The 23,473-nt window shown below is 42.3% G+C and overlaps 1 protein-coding gene across 1 annotated transcript in view; it reads right to left on the bottom strand.

Annotated features, from left to right (window-relative positions):
- Window positions 1-23,473, bottom strand: part of OTOP3 (otopetrin 3) — an 87,297-nt gene that overhangs the window by 23,506 nt on the left and 40,318 nt on the right. The window contains exon 3 of the mRNA XM_069200103.1: window positions 4,452-4,588. Within this exon, the coding sequence (XP_069056204.1) occupies window positions 4,452-4,588 (137 nt within the window). The remainder of the gene's footprint in view (window positions 1-4,451; window positions 4,589-23,473) is intronic.

The following is a 23,473-nucleotide window of genomic DNA, read 5'->3' as shown; positions in this document are numbered from 1 at the left end:
GCATAGGAGGTGGTCCAGACCTCATTACGAGTGTGGCCGTCGTAAGACAGCCACACTTGTAATAAGGTCCTAAGTATTTAGCAATAGCCCAGGCCACACTTACCATTTGTTACAGAGGTTCTTTAGTGGTCAGAATTAACAAAAAGCATTTCCATAGGGAAAACTGTTTCGTATGACATATGAACACCCAGTTCCATGTGGGTTTTTGGGTGGTTCTGTTGTTACTTAAACATGAAGTGCCAGGCATACCATTCTTTGTGGTGAAACCATTCCTAGGCCCAGCAAATGTATTGTATGACTGCAGAAAAGTACAATACTGACTTCTACAATTATGGCAACTTTTTGAGAAATGCCAGTACAGGTCCATTTAGTTCATAGTAGGGTTGCTATGAGGTACCCTGTATCAGTGTCCCATTACACATTAGGCAGTCTTGTGAAAGGTGACGAGACAACAAATAGAATAGTACATTAAGAATATATGAGCACCCAGATAAAACATTAAATGCCATTTTATATGTTATGTTATGTTCGTGTCATTTCTATCGCCCCCAATTCTGTCTCAGTATGTTCCATATAGTGATTTTTGCAGTTCAGGTGACTTTGTATCACGGTTCCGAGGGTTTCTGAGGTTTCTAACTCTGCTTCTGATTAAGTGTTACGGTTATTGTGTTCTGGACGATTTCTCAGTTAGGATGAGCAAATGTGCAAAGTTTTTATTATGAAAGTGTAGGTTTGACTAATAATTGTTTTTTTTGTAGTCTATAGTTCCTGTACATGGAAGGATTGTTTCTCCTCACCCCGAAACCCACTGAAGCTCAAAGATCAGCATTTTGTATGTGAGTGAATTTCTTTCATGGCTTTTCCCTGTTGATGACTGAAGATTTGCCAAAAAAAAGGTTCCTTAAATTACACTCCAAAGCATCGGGAAAAAACTTTTTTACTCGCAACCGCAATCACTAATACCTATATGACCTTTGCATGTTTTTCAGTCAAAGCTTAGTTTTTGCAGGAAACATGCAAGGGTAACGAGGACAAACTTTGCCAATCCACGCATACTTAGGTACGAGTCTGCTAGGGCAGGTGTTTTAATAAAAATATGAATTAATATTCTTGCATTCTGAGTGATGGATTTGCGTAGAAAATGTAATAATATAGAGAAAAATAATGCACGCATTTGAAAATGTGTCCACGTAAGTGGCCGCCAATGTTCACAAAGTATACTTTTTAATGGCTTATTAATGTGAAATATGGAGTTTGTTTGATTATTGTAGTAGTACATCATATTAAGGGTTATGCATTATGTATTAGCTTTATTAATTGTAGGCCTTACCTTAGCGGAGGTTTTGGCATAGTGCACAGCCTCATGTCAAGCTGTATTTCTGAACTGATTAATAAAAGGTTTGCTTAGAGGTTTAAATTGTAATTTTCCACTGTTCTGACTAAATGTATCCATAGCTAAAAGTATTTCTCATGAAAACCGCTTGCTAGAAGACGCTGTTCTTGTAACATTTAACAGTATAAGTGTAATGTGTGTAAGACTGACTTTCTCAGGAGGAGAACAATAGAGACACTGACTGGAGTATAAACTGCAACAATATTGTTACCTGACGAGCCAGACGATGAGGACGTTACAAGAGAAGCCAATCAGCGACATGTGAACCGAGTACTAATAGAAAATATAGATGTGATATTTAGTTTTATTGGACAAAGTGTGAACATGCAATTCCTTGACCAATAGGGACTTCGGAAGTAGTTTTAGGAAATATAAGTTAGCCGGACTACACTGAGAAGAAGCTGCCTTTGTTCATTTGCCTTTTGCCTAGCGCATTTGCCCATCTTCTTCTTGTCGAAAGGCCATTACTTTACTGAGCGTCTAGAGACATGCTTTACTTTAATGCTTAAAGACTTTGGGGGTCATTACAACCTCGGCGGTCTGCCTTGCAGACCGCCGAGGTTGCGGGAGCCAGAATACCGCCAGTGCTGGCGGTATGGCTGGCTCTGTATTTTGACTTTTCCGCTGGGCCAGCAGACGGTAACAGAGTTACCGTCCGCTGGCCCAGCGGAGAAGTCACATCAGCATTGCCGCCGGCTCGTAATTGAGCCGGCGGCAATACTGATGTGCAGCGGGTGCAGTAGCACCCGTCACACATTTCACTGCCCGAAATTCGGGCAGTGAAATGTGCGACAGGGCTCTGCCTGGGGGCCCCTGCACTGCCCATGCCAAGTGCATGGGCAGTGCAGGGGTCCCCAGGGGCCCCCTGAGTCCCCGTACCGCCAGCCTCTTCCTGGTGTAAACCACCAGAAACAGGCTGGCGGTAGGGGAGTCATAATCCCCAGGGCAGCGCTGCTTGCAGCGCTGCCCTGGTGGATTATCACCGCTGGGGCTAAAATGGCAGAATACCGCCGGCCCTGGCGGTGCGACCGCGGTGGTACAGTCGCGGTCAAAATATGGCTTTTCGTACCACCAGCCTGTTGGCGGTACGAACGCCACTTTAACCCTGGCGGTCACCGACCGCCAGGGTTGTAATGACCCCCTTTGTGTTTCTGAACTTTGATGCTGAATCCTTATGCCTTGCTGACTGAACTGATGTCCTGATGACGAAGACTATCTGAGCTTGCCGATCCATTTGAGGGGAGGTATATTATTACCTATGTGTTTCTTAAGTCTGTTTGCTTTTTCTTTCTGGGTACCAACCGCACTATTTTGATAGAGCCATAGTTAGATGTTTTCTAAATTTGTGTTGACTAAATTGTTTTGCATGAAGCCTAACATGCTTATGCTAATCTGGTGTTAGATAAGGATCCTCACTAATGAAAGCCTGCTACAGAGGGTAATAATCGATGTTTTCCCTTTGCTGAATATAAATTTATGTAATATCATTTGCTCAATTGTTCTTGTTATTAATTTGCACTGTAACCTTAGAACGTGTAGTGATTCGAGCTTTGATTAGATTACGTTTCTTTCATCGCTTTGGACAGCCAGTGATGTTTCTGTATGTTTATCATTTGATTTTGAGATTATTTTACGTTACATTAGCATTGTTAATATAGGGAAATAAATATTCTAACTTTTACTAAAAGGTGTGGTTATTCATGACTGAAAGGTCATGGAGTGTGATAATTACTGACTCCAATTGAATACTAATGCTACAGATTATCATTGACTATTGATGTTATTGATTAGATTTTTATTATTGATCTACAAATACTGAATCTATGTTAGGAACATCTTCTATGCGAGTCAAAAAGTTCATCAACCTATTCGCGTCCCCTTGTAAGTTTATTTATTGAGGTCCAATGTGCTAACAAGTCTGCATTACAACTCGAGCTTCGGGTGTATGCCGTCAGTGCCTGGGGCAGGAGGGATGTCTGTGTAATACCACGTTGCCATGCACAGTATACAAAATAAAGTGTCATACCTTTTTCATTAAAGAGAAGACTGTGCTCTGTTTTTATTACGGCAATATATCTGCTCATAGAGGGTAGATCATTTGTGCAATCCAGAGGTATTGCCAAGAAAAAAAAAACAGAAGTAGTATGGTGCAATGAAGTAAGATTTGTCTTAATCTAAAAATATCCTGGAGGATGGATGACAGCGGTCATTAGCATCTCACTCAAACAGTTTGCTGGATGTGTCAAGATTTTTGTTTACGGCGACATTAAAACTTGGCTACAGGGCATTTGTTGGTTAACTGTTGCCAAGTCAACGTACTTCAGGATTCACACATTCATATCAGTATTCCTTGTGTGGTTGTAAGTTTCCACTTTAATGTGAATTAGCATTGTGCAGGTGCTGGGCAGGGAGACCCCTCCACTCCCCATGCCAAGGGCATGGGCAGTGCAGGGGCCTCCCTGTGGCTCCCTGCACCTGTTTCCGCCAGCCTTTTCATCGTGGAGCCAGACTCGTAATCGGGCCCTTTTTATGCTACTAGAAGTTGCACTCACCGTCTGTGATGTCAAAGAGATGCCACTTCTACAGCTAAATCTCTTACACCATGTTTAATACAGTGAGAAGCAGGAAAGGCCTGGGGAATAAAGATCAAGTGCTGCCTTCTTTCTTGTATATTTGGGATTCAGAACACAAGATTGCTATCTAAAGGGATACACTCATATAGGACTGTTCCACTTTTATAAGGATGGATACACTTCAAATGTGGAAAGATGTTCTTAAGACTAAAAATACTTCCTTAGGGAGGTGCACTCAGCCAGGGTTCAAGGCTGTTCCTATAATGTTCCGACATCAGAAATTGGTTGTACCAAGAGAAGTACATTGGGAGAGAAGAAGGCCTTAATCATAGTAATGTTTTGGTTTCCCAAATGATGATGACTTTAGTATTTTTATCCTTTCATGTTTATACAACATAGTCCTGGATTTAAGGTACTGTGTACTCCTGTGTGCTGACTGCACTGCACGTTTGCACCCTCAGTGTAGATCCTCATATGCTAGTCACCTGGAGGCTGATGAAGACGATTTCCAGACACGGGAAGATGATGTTTATTGGGGACTCACAACCAGGGCGACTGACTTCAAAACCAATATTGAACACAGCCAGCATCAGACTGCAAGTTCCGAAAAGAACCAATGAACCTAGAGATAAATTAGGAGAAATCAGATATCAGAACAATGACCTGTACGGATTCCAAGCACCAAAGTAATACGAAAACAGGTGAACCTGGTGCAAAGCCACTGAACAAGGGCACAATGAGAGAAGCTTGTGGTCCTAAATGGGGCAGAAGATCTAAGGGGAAACAGGAAGACAGAACAATGAAATAATACCTACCAGAGATTGCAAGCCCCAAGAGTCCTAGAGAGAAGGAGGGAGACACCGGAACAAAAACAGTGACAGAGAGCAGGCAACAGAGGGAACCAGACCTAGAGGTAAGACAACAGAGACAGGATAACAGAGCAGTGGTATCAAGAGGCTCCATTCACCAGCAGAAACAAGGATCCAAAAAGAAATTCTCCAACTAAAGTGAACAAGGTTTTTTAGGCGCTAAGGAGCAACAAAAGAACACACTTTGTACATGCCTAAGTGTTCAGGTACCAAGAAGGGAGCTTCATTTCCCCCTTGAGTTCTTGCATACTCTAGGATGTGAGAGTACATTGTTCATTTGACCTATGGTTAGGCACCCTGTTAGGAGCCTGATTTTTTACACAAAGCTGGGCTGGGCTATGTGAGTGAATCACTCAAACCACAGGCTCTCATTATACTTGATGCAAGACTGTGACCTCACTCTCCATCTCTTCCTATTTCAGAAGAAGACGGTTATATGTTACTACCACATTGTCCATTGTTTTGAGGTCCGACCACATCTTGCTTACTATACTGCCACCAACTACATAATTAAAGAAATTTATTCATGTACTTCACTGTTACTATTAATGTATTTCACTGCAATCTAATTTCTACAACTCTACAGCTATTTCAACATTTTAAAATAAAAATAAAATGTATTTCATTACTTCAATTTATTTTTATTTAAATATAATACAACCTTTATTCTCATACCTGATTATTAAAATATAATTATTTTTTGAATAATGAACCCTAACACGTACTTAATTTAAACACATTAAGTAAAATAGCATTAGATACATTATCTCTATTATCTACTTACATTAAATGAATTTAAACAAAACACATAATTAATATTTACATTATTTAATGACATTGAATTAAATAAATAATAGTAGCCTATTACTTTCCCTCCTGCAAATGCTAGTCTAACTCCGTAACCTTTATCTAATTTATAGTAAAGTAAATTGAGATACAACTTTAACCTAACCCATACTTATTTTGGATGGGATTAATTTAAAATAAATAAGAAATCATAATTCCATTAAATTAATTTCATATCATTGACCTCAATCTATGATGTACTTCACATATATAAAATTTAAATAAAAGAAAACAACAGTAACTATTTATAATACCAACTCTAGACTTTACCCTTAGTTAGAATTAACTATAAACCTGAATTAATTTCAATTAATACATAACATCAGTTCAGATACATAATTTACCATAGCTCCTAGTTAATGGTAGTGTTAGCGTGTTGGTCCTTAATAAGTAAACTTACAAGGTGACGCGTATAGGTCGATTAACCTTTTGATTCACATGGAGTATCCTAGCTATGGAGTGACCAATTTTCTCGGTAATCCATGCACAAGGTTCAATAACCATGAGTCAAAACATCAATCAATAGTCAATATGAGCCATAAACATCACACAATGACCTTTCAGCCATGAATAACCACACCTCAGTATACGTTTTAGTAATTTTATTTCCCTATTGATTACAATACTAAGTCATAAGATTAATTAAAATGCAATTCAATTTGATTAAAACCCAGCATCAATTTGTTAGACAACGCCAAAAACATAGACTAATCAAAGCTTGTATCAGAGTACATTCTATAGCATTAACATAGGTCAATAAGAGAATCACAGACAAATATTCCTTCCTAGTCATGAAGTTCAGCAAAGCAGTCCGTCAACCATTTATATTGGTAATCTGTCAACATCATGTAGGGAAACTATCAACTAACCCAGATTAGCATTTGCATGTGGGACTTCATGCAAAAACAATTTAGAAAACAAGAATTTAGGAAAACGCATCTAGCTAAAAAAGCTATTAGACAGCACAGTTGGTACCTAGAAAGAAAAGGCACAAAAATGCATTTTTGGCTAAATAACTGAGTTTTAAGTTAGCAGACTAATTAAAGCATTTTATTACAAAATTCAAAAGTAATGTGATATAGAGTCATTGCCATTAAGGCTCTACAGATGAATGGAAAATCAGAAATTAGTCTAAGTCTGAAGTGGGCAGCAAAATTGGGAAAGAAACGGACAGACTCCCTAGTAGAAATGGAAATCTAGCAGAAAGACATGGAAGAAATATTTGCAGGTTTGTGAATGACCCCGGGAAAGTCCAATGAAAACAGCATGAACCATGACAATGGAAATAAACAAATAATATTCCACTCAACTATGTGCTTCAGAAATTAAAGGCAGTGAGGTGTGCATAGGGAAGGCTACTTGATAAAGGCCAGGAAAGCTTACTTCTACACATCATAGAAAATCTGTCTCAAAAGCAAAATTACTATGTTAGTCTATACAAATGTAGTCGAGTGTGAAAATACACCTTGCATGTTGTTAATGATGTACAAAAATAGAAATGTTAAAAAATCTTTAACAGAAGCAGTGACAAAAGCCTTGCTAAACAATGACTGAAAGACATTTTACGGTCTCTGACATTGAGATACCCAAAGCACCTTCAAGGCACTGAGAAAGGCATACCCCAAACTGGACCTGACAGCTGAAGTAGTGGTTTTAAAGGAAACTGCATAGTAATCCTGGCTTTATTTCTTTCACAATCCAACTGGCACACCGATGCCATAAGGGCATAGGTAAAATGAAAGCCAAATTTCAACATAATGTTTAGTTTAGTTAATTAATCTTTTAGTTTAGTTAATGGTTTACCCAATCTTTTAGTTTAATTTAACATTTAGTTAATTGATCTTGACCTAAATAACCTTTGTTCCCCCTGCCACACATTAGGGAATATGGATCCCCCACTATCAGTTATCAATGAAGAAGATTTCAGGGAACTGTGGACTAAAAGAAGAAAGAACTCCTGAACTATCCCTTTTTGTCGATAGTTGTTAGTTGCTAATGAGTCCTGCATCAAATACCCTGTGGTGAAGCTGGCAAATTTTACATGGTTCAAAAGCTTGGCTACTAAACTTGAAAAAAAAGCCACATGTTGCGTCTCCAATGACAGCTCTAAATGAGGCAAAACAAATAATGGACCTCCCTTATACGGTGGCAAATTTTAGGGCTAGGAAAATCACCACGGAATGGTTCTAGGCCAATGGCGAAGTTAAAACTTTAATATGCGCCTTGAAATCCACGCACATGGGAATACAACAACAAATAGCTCCAGAATACAGAGTCTAATATTTTGATCAAGCATTCATCAACACCACCCATTGTGCAACCCTATATTCATTCTGCTTAGGGAAACAATGAAGGGCAATTCCCCAAACTGAATGTTGCTCACCCATTGCCGTTGCTCCTGAGGAAAGTGAGCAAGGACATCACAATGTCACTCCTTTGCGGCTGGAATGGATGACAAAGTAATAGAACTAACCAGACACCAGGGGAGCAAATTCTGGAAAACAAATAAGTGCTCACTATGGACTGTGGTCACAAGAAGAGGCATCACTGTCACCGGATGTTAAAGAGGAGAAAATATCACACAGGACATTTCAGACGTGTAAAGAAGAGCATACTTCTTCAACAGAACTCACACAGACACAGACTCTGAGAACAGGAGTGGCTCAGATTTCCTGGACCCATATCACTTGAAGTAATCACTCCCCTTTTGAAAGCTCAGGAGATAGCCAAAGGTAATGCTGAGGGCAAGGAAGGTATGCACTCCACCAGTACCCATGCCCTTCCCAAAGACTTATAAACAATTAACTTTATAGAGCAGATAGTCAAATATCAAAACAGGGCATAATTTGTGCCGGTGTTTACTGGTGCTGGATACTCTCACTTATTTCTTAACACCGACACATACAGCTGACAGTGTACCACATGGTGTCTCTGTCCATCTATTTTAAAAAGAATACACTACCAGTGAGTTTAACAATTCAATATGTATTAGAAAGGTTGTACTGGCATCATATCCAGGGAATTCGTATGGGTTTGGGTGCCTAGGATACTCTAGATTGTCACATTTGTAGGAGTGTAATTGTTGGTAGTTATAGTCAGTATTGGAATTTTGCAGCACTGGCGTGGACAGTGAATGGTGAAAGCTACATTGGTCCTCTGAGAAATACCTTAGGACCTAGCAGTTATTATTATTATTATTTTTAGAAACTAAGCTCTGTATCAGACTCTTCATTTTCTTTGTTTATGCTGTGTTTTCAATTGCAGGGCAGGTTGGAGGGATGGTGTGTACTACACCTGGTGCCCATTACATATGTTTATCACTCTTCTAGCCACAATTTGAAGTTTTTGTTAAGAACTGTATGAAGAATATCAATACCCAATTAATCTGTTCTGACACAAACATCTTTCTAGATTATTAAAACCTTCCCTGGTGATATCAAAAATTCTGCAGTTAATTATTTATACCTATTCCTTTCTTTTAATGAGCTTCTACAAAACTGCCTTAAACCTACTCACGCAAAGTACTCTACACTGTACATAATTATCCCAAAAGTTGCTTCATTGTTGTGGAATGGTCTGATCCTCTCCTAATTCACTTCACTCCTGACTGCACCAGCATCACATTTGGAGGAAGTATTGTGGTTTCATACTAATATACATATTGAGCTGAATAACACTATGTCACTAGCCCTGAATATTCTTACTCCTATCACATGTATGCCTGCATTTCCTTATGAATTAGCTCTCCTTCCAAGCAACAAAAAAGACCAAACTATTCAGTGTCTTGGTTTTATAAAAATCTCCACAAGGAAATAAAATCATTAAGGTGGTTGGAGAACCTTGGACAATCGGCCTGCTACCTCATTGTGTTTTCTCAGGATGGTGAGCAGAATATAAAAAAAGAGACAGGCCTTCACCTTCTTTCGATAGTTATTGAGAACTGTGTTGCAACGCTATTAAAGCAGCATATATCTGAATTCTGGGATTTAAATAAGGCTGTAGTACAGAATCTGTTTTAGTAGTTTAGAAATGCAATCCACATCCTCAACTATAACAATTCCTATCTTCTAGTTGTCTTCAATCTATCCGTCGCATTTGACATGGAAAATCATTATATGCTCATTAAGAACCTCAACAAATGTATGGATATTGATGGCACTGTTCTCAATTGGTTTGCCTCCTATCTGTCAATCCAATTGCAGCAGATCAAAATTGACACATGCCTCCCAAGTTCAGTTGCCTTACCTAAGGGGCTGCCTTCAATGCTGTTGGAGTGTAGTTATTATAATCAAAATTAACATGAGATGTTTGCAAATTAATGTATTATGATGTCGCATAGAAATTTGTATTAATGTGCTTTTAACATAGGCGCTTGAAAATGTGCCCACGGGGAGTGGCCACCAATATATACGATGATAAATGAAGTTGACTAATAATGAATTATTGATGTACTAATGTGTGGTTTTATATTAGTATTAAGAGTTCTATGTTAATATGTTGCTAAAATTAATTACTTGGCCTTAGAATGAGTCGGGGCCTAGCTGCCAGTCTCATATTAAATGTGTTTTTCTATCGTGCAATGTGCTGACTTGCTGAAGGACATGTAGCTGTACTTTTCCAGAAGCTAGAAGATGTGTGTAACCGTAGTGAATTCTTTCTCATGAGACCCGACTTGCTCAAGGAGATATTCTTGCTGAGTGCAACAGTGTAAACTTGCAACAGGTACAATGTTGCCTGAACTGGTAAAGACAATGGGACTACTGACTGAGCCTGCGAGAATAAAAGTTTGTACCTGACATTCTACCCGTTGGAGCCAATGAACTACGTGAGAACTGTTTTAAAGTGAAAACCCTAATGAGGTGACCACCAAATTATTGGTTGGAGATAATGATGCACCAAAATTTGCCCAATTGGAAATTAGGAGACTGTACAACAAGATTAATATAACCCTGCGTCACAAGGAGAAATCAGCCATTCCAAGCGATTTTTGCCATTGCCATTCTGTGCCATTCTTTGCTAGCACCTAGCCACTTTGTCACTCTGTCTTAAAGACTTTGCTGTTTGACTCTTCAAACCATCCTTACCCTTGTCTTACCCGTTCTATACTTTTCCTCCTTATGAGGGAGGCATTCCTTATTGCCTGTCTTGCTGAACTTTGCTGTGTTTCCTGGCTGATGGCGAATCAACTGATGTCCTGAGGACGAAGACTGTCTCTGTATGTTGACCCATTGCGGAGGGTAACTATATGATAATAAAATTGTAATTGTCTGTTTGCCTTTTCTTTCTAGGTACCAACTGCTTCTTTTGATAGAGACCATAGATAGATGTTTTCTAAATTTGTGTTGCTAAATTGTTTTGCATGAAGCCCAATATGCTAATGCTAATTTCGAGCTAGTTAAGGGGTTCACTAAACGGATGCAAATTGACAAATGACTTAATCGATGCTTTGTTGAATAATGCTCTAATGATGCTCTGCTAAAATTAATCCATATTGACGTCGTGCTTTGTCCTAATGTTTATGACCTTTGCTTTGCTGAAATCTTATTCGAGTTGCCATAATGTGACAGTGCTAATGTGTTTTATGGTTTTGAGACTAATAAACTTGCTAGTAGAGTGTAATCAATAGGGAATAAATATCGTAGCTCTTCCAAAATTTTGTGTGGTTGTTCATGACTGAAAGGTCATGGTGTGTTCCGATTCTTATTAATGCCATTAACTGACTTGATTGATTTGTTATTGTGAATATTGATGAGGTTATCGATCTTTTGATTGACATGCTTATTAGTTATCTCGTCTTAAGGTGTGTTCAATCAGGGTCAAAAGATTCATTGACCTAAAACGAGTCCCAGACTAAGCAAATTATCTAGGGCGGGACGCGTTATCAATGCTTTGTTCTGGCCCATACTCTTAAATTTTGACATCGAACTATTTGAACTCATATTTACAAACTCTAACATCTTATATCATCAGTGTGTGAATGAAAAGACTTATCTCAGTATTTCCTCTCCTGATTTCTTCTCGTTATTTCCTCCTCTCACATCGTGTTCACACTCTAAAACTCAACCCTGCAAAAACCGAGTTTCTCCGGATCTCACTATCTCAAAAGCTTCTACCAGCTCAATCCTGGAGTGCTTCCTATAGCATTTTTGACTGAAAATCTGTCGTTATTGACTGTGCTAAATCCAAAAGAGGAAGAAAAGACAATGAATCAAGAACAGACAAGTGCTATAGACAACTCATCACGTTATGAGCAACGATCTGCCCAAACCCCACTCTAGGTACATGTTATGGTTTTGGAAGCAATAAAACTGTTTACAAACAGCTAAGCTGGCTGTAGCTACGACTTAATGAACCAACATTAGCAATATTGCCCGGGAGTATTTCGATCTGACAGTGTTTTGAGTGGATGACTTACAGCCTTCTACTGCATACTTGAGGAGATTCTTTTTAAATTTTGCATTCAGCACTCAGTGGGAATGCATTTGTTTTCTTGCTATTTCCCACTTTTCGTCTTTATTTCACCCATATACTCAATTTTCACTAGCCACTCACCAAAGCTTCCCATCCTGCTCCAGAACCCACTGCCTCTACTATTTCCTTTTTAATTTTATGTTATTTTATGAGGGCCCAGCAGCTACAACTATTGGCACATGCTGACTTCCTGTTTTGTTGTTCATGCACTTTTTTCTGGCGTTTTTTGCATTTTAATTTTAATGTTGTAACATTGCCAACCCCCATGTTGGAATTAAAAATGACTCCTATACGCCTTGGAATATTTTTTTAACAGAAGCCCCATTGGAAGATTGTTATACATATGTGCTTGCCTCTTAACACATCTGCATTGACACAATTGACAAAAAGCATTGGAAAAGCCAATAGTTTTAACTTTTAGAGCTGAGAACTATTAGATTTGCCAAAGTTTGTTTTTCTCCTGCAACCTATTGTTCTACCGTGAAGTACTCTAGTGGCCATTGGAAACGTCTGTGCTGTATATAACTGCATAAATAAATAAAGAAAGAAAATAATAACACTAAAAAGCAGCAAACTGCACTAGCACACACCCACTCCCTGTGGCCGGATGGCCCTGTGTTTATGTTCAATAAAGAGGACTTGTGCATACACAGGTGCCAGTCCATCCTCTGTACTACTGTGTATGAGTGTCATTCGGCCACTGAGGGTGATCCATCTGACTGACTGTTCTTGAATGCTACATTGGCATGCCTGGCTTGGAACGTCTGGGCAATGGGCATTTCCTCAGGAGGCTGGAAAGGGTGAGGCCGGTATTGATGCTGCCCACCAGTAGGTCTCCACTCACTCTTGAGCATCTGGGGTAATCCCATGCTTGTATGTGGCAGCTTACCTTGATAGATGGTCCCTCCCATCCTTTGCCCCCCAGGTAGGTAGACAGAGAGATAGATAGATAGATAGATAAGTCTTTATTGTACAATTATTTTAAATCATTACAATAAAAACCCTAAGTGCATTTTTGCTTGTCAGCAGTATCAGAGATTACAACGGCCAAAAGGCCTGAGACCAAATTAAATTTAGAAATCACTAAAATACAGGAAATACAAAAAGTACAAAAATTTAAGAAGTTGGTTTTAAAAGAGTTCGTAAAACTTATGTGCAGTTTTTAGCCCTGGATCGAGTGCAAGACTAGCCCTATTACTGTACACATCGCCTCTAGGAGGGAAGGCCCTAAAGAGCTAACAAAGATCCAGAGTTCAAATTAAAATACAGTTACTAAACAGTTTCTCTAGAACCAGACCTTACAAGAGATCTAAAAATGATGGACTGGTCCCGAGGGGTGGCAGAAAGCTAGTCAAGAAGGTGCTTGTGCATGCATAAATCCTGTTAATAAGGCTCGGGTTATAGTGCAATTACTAAAATATTTCTCACGAAACAAGCCTTACAAAAGGGCCAGACACGGGGTGATCTAGTCGAGAAGGAGAAGCTATTACAGTTGGACATTAAAAGATTGTGATCACTTTAATAGTCTATTATAGGATAGAATCTGATGCACACATAGATGATGCCCAGGCCACTCTCAGGAACTTCAGAAATCGGGCTGCTAGCTGCGAGGACTCACTATTCAAAATACTCTGAGGTGGTACAGCTTTTCACAGAAGCAGAGGATGTGGATTAATAATTCCTCCTGCCTTCCACAGAATCGACAGCGGCTATCCTGTCATCAAAGTTTCACAATCTCATTAGCTCTTGCTTTAGGCCCAGGCTAAATGGCAGGGAAAGATAAGTCGACAGGGCCCCCGGCTCATACAGTGTGGAGCCCCAACTGCCATGGTCCAACTCTTGATTGTCTGGGCATCCTGATCCCTCGAAATTGCTTTTTCTGGCATAGTTATCAATCTAGGGGTTATTGACACAGGGAGACTGCTTGACCAGATATCACGGACCTCTAGAGTGTCCAGTGCATGGATGAAATACTTGTGCCAGTTAGTCAAGGGGTTTTTATTGTTTCCCAAATTATATTTTCCAGCGTGTTTTCTTTCACTTGTTTCGCTTTTATGCAGTATACTAAATATTTTGCCTTAAGTGCCCAATGCTGAGAGACCAAGCAGAACGTGTGATGAATTTGGGCAGGCGTGGTGCAGTTGGGGAGGGAGAAGGCTCTTTGATAGGACATGGATTGGGCCCTAACAAGCCCCTTTGTGATTCTTTCTCAAAACGTAATGGCACCATGAATTATTGTAGGAAGTAATTTACAGCTCACCACCTTTAACAGTGATCTTAGATGAGATTCACCTGTGACTTCTCTAATTTGAAAAAGGTCCATTCCAGCGAGCTTGCAGCTGCCTTCTGCATGTAGATGTGGGAGGAAATGTGGTCCCTATGGTCTAGCCATGCTCCCAAATATTTGTAAGCTTCAACAACTTCAACCTGGCTCCCCTCAATGAACCAGGGCCCTCAAGACTTTTGTTTTGGTGACATTTATCTTCAAGCTGTCAACTTGGCAGTAGGTTGGGAGGGTGTTTAGAAGCCGCTGTAGACCAATGGGAATCAAATCGAATACCACAGTGTATTTTGCATATCGTAATCATTGTATTCTGGAGCCTGCAATTTTTGGTGGAAAGGCCCTTACTATCTCCAGGTGGGATAGCATGTTGGCCAGATACAAATTAAACAATAAGGCCTTGGGCTAGGAGCTGGGGTTTAGGGTACTTGGTAGGCACGCCCAATTGGTAGGTGTGGACTACCCAGCTGTGCACAGCCGGCCTTTGCCGGTTCTGCTTGCTGTGATTGTTAATGTCTCTTCCATGATTTCCAGGGGACGGCTTTCCCTTGTAGTGCCCCTTGAAGATTTATTTATGTATGCAGCCGGTTCTAGAAGACAGATGGGGTATTTGCTTCCCACAGGATCAACACATCTTATACCCCATTGTTCAAACTGCATCTTGTTTTTCCTCAATGCCTTGACTTTTGTTGGGCTGGCAAAAGTGATTTCTGTGCAATCGTTGATCTCCCCATTCCCTAGGGGAAGGAAGGCTACACCTTCCATGTCAGAGGAGCAAATTTGTTCCAAACCTGGTATGTTTGTGCATAATTTCAAGATATTTCCTCTATTGAGGATAACCCATGTTCCCCTTGATTCATATTCTGGGTAGAAATGTATTTATTGATCGATTCTGGATTTACTTTTCTCAACTTCTGGGACACAGGCTTTCCTGGAATGGCTTTCCTTGGGATTCTCGTCCTATTTAGTTGCTCTAAATAGCGACACCTATAGGGATTTACAATCCCCTCGATTCTCTGATATGCCTATTGAAATGCCCCATTTTGCTAGAGAGTCTCTTTGTGGGAGCTAGTGGTTGGGTGGCCCACCTGGCCCACCCAAACCTCTTTCCTCTCCCGAGCTTAGGGGCATTGGAATTGTTTGTGTTGCTTGCATTTCTTGCGACCCTTCTGGAGGCTCAATGAAGGCAAGGAAGCTCATTTCCTTCGGCTGTGTTGGCTGGAATGGGTGGAGATGAAGGCCTTTTTCCAAGGACCTTATCGGATCACAGAGTTTTTCAGAGGTCACATTTGGTCTAACTATGATCTCCCGAACATCCATGGTGGCCTTCTTCTGATTTAAGTCGAAGGCCCCCACATTGCCAGTATTCACCTCCAGCATGGGGTTGCAAGACCCCTTTCTATTTTGGTGTGGAGTGCACGCTTACCCCTGCCCCTCCTCCAATTGTAGCTAATGAAGGGGGATTGATCTTCTATTGGTCTTGCTTTTTTGAAGTTTTTTCAGCATTCTATTGTTTTTCCTTGAGAAGGATGGTCTCAGGTCGTCCGTTGACTTTGGATCCTTAGATATAACTTTATTTTGTAGTTGTGATGTCCTCTGTGCTGGTCAGGGCTGAATGTGGACATTGCCTAGGGTGGATAGATCGTGCTCCATCGGATCATCCTCCACACATGTTGTTGCCACTCCCTGGGTTTTTTGAGGTGCGTCGTCATCTGCCTGAGTTTGCCCGCCAGTTGGCATGGAAGTTTTCTTGATGCAGTTTTGCGCTCCTGGACTTGGATATTGAGTTGTCCAATTGCCGATACCCTGTGTGATGGCTGACTTTTTAAAGTCGTCAATCAAGGTGGTCATCACCGTTGATAAGGATGACAATTTTTCTATTATTGGCCCACAGGTGCACAGCTATTGCTTTTGTTCTACTTGAACTGAGTCTTGGACTCTGATGATTAAATTATTTAAGACAACAAATTTGCTTTCAATCCTTGTGATTAGTGTGGGAATCATTTGCAGGATGAAGATTTGTACTTCTAAGCTTGTCTGCATTGAGGAGTGCCGCGTTAGCCATGGCATCAAGTGTTCTGTTGATGTTTAAAATTGCCGCCATTTGTGGTATAGTTTCTGGCTGATTGCTGCTGTTCTGCTATATCAGCTGATTGCTCAAGGTCCTGATGATATATGAAGCATGAACTTTAATATTTAGAGCACCAACTAGACAGGGAACACTTTCTGGCCGGCCTCTTCAGGTACTGCCTTATGGGCTTGCTGTCCAGGCAGCGCTTCTGCTGGTGCCAGCACTGTTATTGAGGATCTGACTTAGAGGGCACAGTTTGAACTTCTTCTAGCATTTTCTGGCCCACCACTTATAATTTGTTCTTTTTTCTGCGCTCAGACGCCGGCCCCATCCTCTTCTTTTTTATCTTTTTTCTTCATGGCATCTCTAAAGCCTACTATCTCCTTTTGCTGAACTAGATGAATGGTGGAGTCCCAACTGAGGGGACTTGGGAGGCTAGCTCAGAGCCCCACAAGTAGGGCGATTGCTTGTCTCTCCCGAGGGACTCTTACGTTCCTTCCCAGAGTTGGGATTACCATTACCATTAATCAAGTATATTTCTGGACTTAATGGTACCACTCTGCCGGTGAAGTCCCTTGTAGAAGCTGGGTCTTTGCCTCTCAGAGTTTAATTTATAAATGGGGAGGACTCCCGGCTCTGGGCCCTCCTTTTAACAGACGTAAATTCTGGGATATGGGGAGCTGAGGTTTCCATTTAATTTTGCAGTCAAATATGGAGTTGTCTTGAGTGCGGCACTTTTGTCCCTAGTACATCTGATGGGCTCAATATCTGACTCAGTGCGACCGGTTTTGTACTCCCATTTTGGACTTGACTGCACTGGAGTTAAGGCTTCAGGCCTTGTATCTTGCACAAAATACACTTGAATGTGTGTTTGGATTTCCCTTGTGGCAGATAAGCTTCTATGCTGGTTTCTCTACAGACCTGTGAAGTATCTTCCTTTTGTGTATCCAAGTCCTAGTTATTTTTTTCTTTGATAGCTCCTTGGAGATTTCTTAACCCTAGCTTGTTGGAGTACAGAAGCCTCTCTTTTTGGCATTTTGCAGATTTATGGGGTCTCTGGTGGGCCTGTGGGAGGGGCAATGCAGCACTGTGTGTCGGCATTTGTTGGCGTGTGTGTGGCTTGTGTAGGTTGGTGTAGATTCAAGTTTTCTCCTCAGGGCTGCCTTCGCACTCTAGACTTCCTGGCAAAACTGCGACACCCCACTTTTCCGCACTGTTGGGGTGGGGAGCACAAGCATGCAGAACACTGCAGCACCATGCACAACTCCAGTTGCTCTAATCGCAGGGCTGCAGGATTAATTTTGCCTTGTTGTCTGTCTTACTATCTTTCCTTGGCTTCCTTGACTTCTTTAGTTCCTTGGGTTGAATGGGTTCAAGGATTCAAGGGGGTGAGGGGGCGAGGGGCCGGAGGTACCACAGGCTCAGGACCACTAGCTGCACCAAATCCGAGACTGAGTCCTGGCTTGGCCCCCGCTGCTCATGTGCTCACCTGTGCTCCCGCCTTGCTGAAGCGCTGGTAGCATGTGCCCCCTGAGTCCTGTCTCCTGTGCATAACTGGTGTCCCGCTCACCTTTATCTTCTGGTTGCCGATTACTAGTGATTGCTGGTGAAACTGGAGATACTGGAGATAGGTCTGACATTTATCTGAGGTAGAGCTGTTGGCATTGTAAATCCATAATAGGACTTTTGTTGCCACTTAAATTGGTCAACCCTGCCTCATAATTTCGTAATTTCCTGCAATATAATTCCGGTGCCCTGCATATAACACAGAATATAATCATAGGACACAAGGCTAAACTGGGCATACGTGACATGCCATAACAGGACTAATCTGGGCAGTGGTGACAGTGCCAGCAGAAGCTGCTCGATCAAAACCTGGTGCCGAGGATGCGTTATCATTTAGATAAATCACAATCCAGATGAAAAGGAAGTACGGGTGCTACAATCATGCAAAGTATTTGTGGTACACCAACACAGCTTGGTTTTCACACCCATAATTCCAAAAATACGAGTGTCACAGTTCCTGCTGCAACACGTACCTTTCAATAAACAAAAACAAAACAGGTCATAAATAAGTCCAACATCCCACGTGCGACTTGTGCCCAGCAGAGGCACTTAAGTAAATTACAACACCCTATGCAAACGAACGTCTTTGCAAACATGTTACTGAGAGGGGACTCATATCAAAGCATCTCATATGAGTGAAGCAAATCCTGCCCCTTTCATCAAAGCAGGGCTGTATGGCTGGATGAACCCGTGCTGTGGGCTGGAGGTAGGTATGAAAATTCAAAATGAAAACCTGACACCGCCTGATGTCACGGCACTGATCACATAATTTCACATGCACCACCACATGGCACTTGAACAGGTAACCACATTAAGACAGCCATCATTGAGTGGTCAGCAATGCAAAGCCACTAGCACTAAAACAACTAGGAACATTGTTGTGTGTGCACAAGAAACAAAGCATAATCACACTAGAGGACGCGTGGCAATGAGTATGTGCAGCGGCGGCCTACGTAAATCTCAAGGGGCGGGGGTGGCCGAGGATGGGGATGGGTAAAAATTATTATTATTTTTTTTTTTATATGATTGCGCTTTGTAAAACCTTGAGTTCGCCGAGGAGCGCCTGGATAATCAATAGAATTAAACTGGCAGTAATGCAAAGCGCTCAATTACTGCCCAGTGAGATTGTGTTGTGTAGGAAATAAAAAGAAAAAAATAGTCCAGAAACCATGTGGAAAACATAGAGCCTCGTATGTTTTTAGTAGCTGGCTGGTGCACTCGAGGAGGGCTAAACACCAGAAAAGGCATGGCGTATACATGTCTTTCCCAAATGAAATCAAGGTAAATATAAAAGGCAAGCCCACGAACAAATGAAAGTGATGGGTGTGACATGGGCATGGTTAAAAGCCCAACGGAAAGACAACAGGTTAGAAGCTCTTGCGCACTTGACCTAAAAAAGTACTGCTGGAAAGCAAGCTGCAGATGTGTAGAAGCCAACCAATCAAAAGAGATGATAAAGAGGCTATGCCCCATGGGAGGGACACACAAGATTTAAAAGCTAGAACACAAATAAAAAGTAGGCACATGAGAGTGACAGGCAAGCCAACCAGTGGTTGTCAATGGGTGGGTTCCAAGGCTCCAAGTAGGTTCTTGGTAAGCCCACAATGTCTCACAACAGTCTTATAGGTGAGACCTAATTAACCCCTCCTCACAAAGCCTGTAATGACTGCAGGATCTCTTGTAACAAATATCAGGGCTTGTTGCATTTGAAAGGGGCAAAATTGGAGCGGGAAGGAGAGCTTGACTCCAATGAGTTATTATCTTCTTAACCCTACCTATTTCACTCTTGCAACGGCCGCAAGAGTCTGCTATTGGTTATTAGATCTATGGTGTGTTGATCCCTCACTCAGGTTCAGGGGCGGGAGGGAGTCATCTAGTCTCGTCAACATGCACTCTTCATTTCGGCACCGGTTGACACAGCACTGGAGTTGTTACCAGATGACTCACGTAGAAAATGTTTAGGGTTAGCCAGGGGTCGCAGCTGCAATGCCCCCCTCCCTGGCTTGGCTCCTGCAACCTCCAGCAAGGAGTTTGCGAGCCCTGGCCTCAGAGGAATGTAATAAACTTGCAAAACAATTAGAGAAAAAAGGTTTATCCATGTTTCCTTCTGCCCCGAGCATGTGAAGGGAGCAAGAAAGACAGGAGACAGTAGGGTAGAGAGAGAGGAAAGTGGGGCGAGAGAGTAAAAATACTTTGAGGGGAAAGAAGGGGTAAAAATGAAACAAACAGCAGGAAGAGACTGTACAAAGAGACATTTGAGAAATAGAGAGTCAAAAACAGGGGTGGGTGCATGAGAGGGATTAAAGAGAGATCACAGAGAGATGGCATGTTTGAGAGAGTGTGAGAGAGTTAGAGATAGGTGTGAAACAAAAAGAGACAGGTGACAATGGTAGGTGATAGATACATAGGTGAGAAAGAGAAAGCTGAGAGCAAACATATGTGAAGACCAGTGGGAGGGGAGGAGAGTACGATATAGATGGCTACAGATGAGAAATAGCAGCTTTGCTCTAACACCCTCCATAGAGCTGTCTATTCTTCATCACTCCTCTGATAGGTCGAACATTACTCACCACTGGCTGGGGTAGGCTGGGTCTAAGGCAAAAATATGGATCCTCCAAAGATGGAAGACACCCACATCTCCCACTCTAAGAGAAAGGAGTGAAGCAATGGAGACGATGACCTCACATGGGTGACTTATGTATTAACTGAATGATGAGCTACATGCCTTTTGAAGAGATATAAGGCCGTTTTTGTCTTGATGACTGTTAGACCTGGCCTTCTGGCAGATTCATCCCCTGACTTTTTTGCCTTCTTCCTCCTATTTTTTCTGACCTATCGCTGTTGGCTGTAGGACTCTGAGCACTTTATCACTGCTGATCAAACTTTTTAAAGTTGGTATGATTTGCTTGTACCTAATTGACATATTTAATTTACCTATAAGTCCCTTGTACAGTGGTATCTCTATACACAGGGTTTGTAAATTAAATGCTACTAGTGGGCCTGCAGCACTGCTTGCTCCACCCACTGACTGAAGTAACCTTTCAAACATGTCTCAGGCCTGCTAGCCCAGGGCCTGCGTGTGCAATTTCCTGCCACAGGGACCTGGAATCTAAATTTACTTGCCAGGCCCAGAACTCCCCTTTTATTACATGTAAGTCACCCCTTAGATAGGCCCTAGCTAGCCCTAGGGGCAGGGTGCTATGTATGTAGAAGGCAGGACATGTGCCAGGTTGCGTGGCCTGTCATGGTAGTGACAAACAGCCTAACTTGGTGTCTCACTGCTGTGAGTGCTGCCTTCTCATAAGAGTACATTGCAAATGCCCTGCCCTGGGTATTGTCTGATTTATGAGGGGTAGAGTAGGCATGTTTGGTATGGTTGTAATGATGGTGAGAAATGCTCCTTACTGGTGTAGGTGGATTTTTTATTACTATTACAGAAATACCACTTCTAAAAAGTGAGCATTTCTCTTTGCTTATGACTGGTGTTTTGCAGCTTGACTCCAAAGGTGCATTTTGATACTGAATAGTCTTCCTGGGCTGAGAGAAGGGAGAGTGGGGCACACCTGCATTTGTAAAGGCTGTGCCCTGACCTCACACAATAGGGACGTTTACCCTCAACTGATCTTTGGAGCCTGTACTGGAGGAGAGAGGGGGCACTCCCAGAACCAATTGTAACTGGTTGGAACCTCCTCTTCCATTTCTTTGTAAACACACTGTAAAACTGAGTATAAGTACAGGGGAGTTTTCCCCACAACTTGAAGAAACCTTGGAACTTACTTGGAACTGGACACAGAATGCTGGAGGGACTCACCAGGAACCACCATGGACTGCTGCTGCTGTGCTGACCTGTGACCTGCTGGGTCACTAGAAGAGACTGCCATCTGCTTGCATCCCCCTTGTGCTGGCCTGCTGCTGGGTTCTGCCACCTGTGCTCCTTTGTCCTGGACTGTTGTCCCCCGGGGGCAGGGTGCTGTGGCCCCTGACCTCTGTAACTCCACCTGAAGCGCATGAGAAACGCTTCTCCTTTTCTGATGTAGCTCCTTAAGAGTGCTTTTGAGTTGTGCCATGTAGCGCCTTCTGAGCGCCCCATTTGATTATTGAAAGTGCCTGGCGTTGTGGCTTTCCCCCAGGTTCTGCGCTGGAAAGCGCTCTGCCACTTGGAAATCACCGCCACAAGCCAGATGTTATACATTTTGCAGCGCGAGTGACGCACTGCTCCTGGGCCCCCCGGCTCACCACTGTGATCAACAGAGGAGCGAGCATGCTCCTACCGTGCCCCCGGGGCCAAGCATGCTCCGAGCCTGCTGTCTTCTACTGCCCGGACGGGCCGCAGCCTGCATTTGGTAGCCAGGTGGGGAAAGGATGCCTCATCAGAGGCTCCCCCGCCCCACCAGAGCCCCTTTGTTGTTGTGGACGGGCAGGAGGAAGGAAGCCTCATCGGAGGTTGCCCCAACGGACACCCAAATTGCCTTCGCAGGCCGCGGGCAGGGTGGAAGCCTCGCGGGAGGCTCCCCTTCCAGCATAGTCCTCCCTGGTGTTTGGTGAGCCCCCGCGAGAGGCTGGTGGCCCCTTGTTGTTTTGGGGCATTGCTTTGGCCCCCTCCTTGTTGGAGGGCCAGCGGAGGCCCGGGGGGGGGGGGGGCGCCCCCAGAGATTGCATGACCCAGGAGGGGCCCATTATAAAAAATCAGAGTGGGTGTGTGTTCCCCCTTACCACGAAATTACATTGAGGCCCCAGTTGTTCGCTTCTTGGCTCCGGGAGTGCCTGGCATCATAGAAACAGGTACTTTTTAAGGACATTCATGTGTCATATGTTACTTGTATGGGCATTCAGGATTTATATGTTAACCTGCCTAGTTATCTGATGTGCTACATATATTTTTGCTAATGTTCCTTTTATGGGCGTTCTATGCTGATGTGTTCTTATGACTTGCCATGTGTTTTATAATGTTCTTTGTTGAAAATTGCCCTTTTTGCAGGGTCATCCCCAATCTTTTTGCCTACTTCCTCCTATTTTTCTGACCTGTGTTTGTTGGCTTTAGGGCACTGGGCACTTTACCACTGCTAACCAGTGCTAAAGTGCATATGCTCTCTGTGTAAAGTGCACTGTTGATTGGTTTATCCATGATTGGCATATTTGATTTACTAAAGTGCACTAGAGGTGCCCAGGGCCTGTAAATCAAATGCTACTAGTGGGCCTGCAGCACTGGTTGTGCCACCCACATTAGTAGGCCTGTGAACATGGCTCAGACCTGCCACTGCAGTGTCTGTATGTGTAGATTTAAACTTCAAATTCTTTGGTCTTGTTTTATATAGACAAATATTGGCTATTTTTTTCTAAAACAGGTGTGGTGTCCGTTTGTAGTGTTTTCACTTATTACTGTGTGTTATGTGCAAATGCTTA

The sequence above is a fragment of the Pleurodeles waltl genome, chromosome 7 (genome assembly GCF_031143425.1).
Source record: "Pleurodeles waltl isolate 20211129_DDA chromosome 7, aPleWal1.hap1.20221129, whole genome shotgun sequence".
NCBI classification, from domain to species: Eukaryota; Metazoa; Chordata; class Amphibia; order Caudata; family Salamandridae; genus Pleurodeles; species Pleurodeles waltl.
This window is presented reverse-complemented; position numbering and strand designations above follow the sequence as displayed.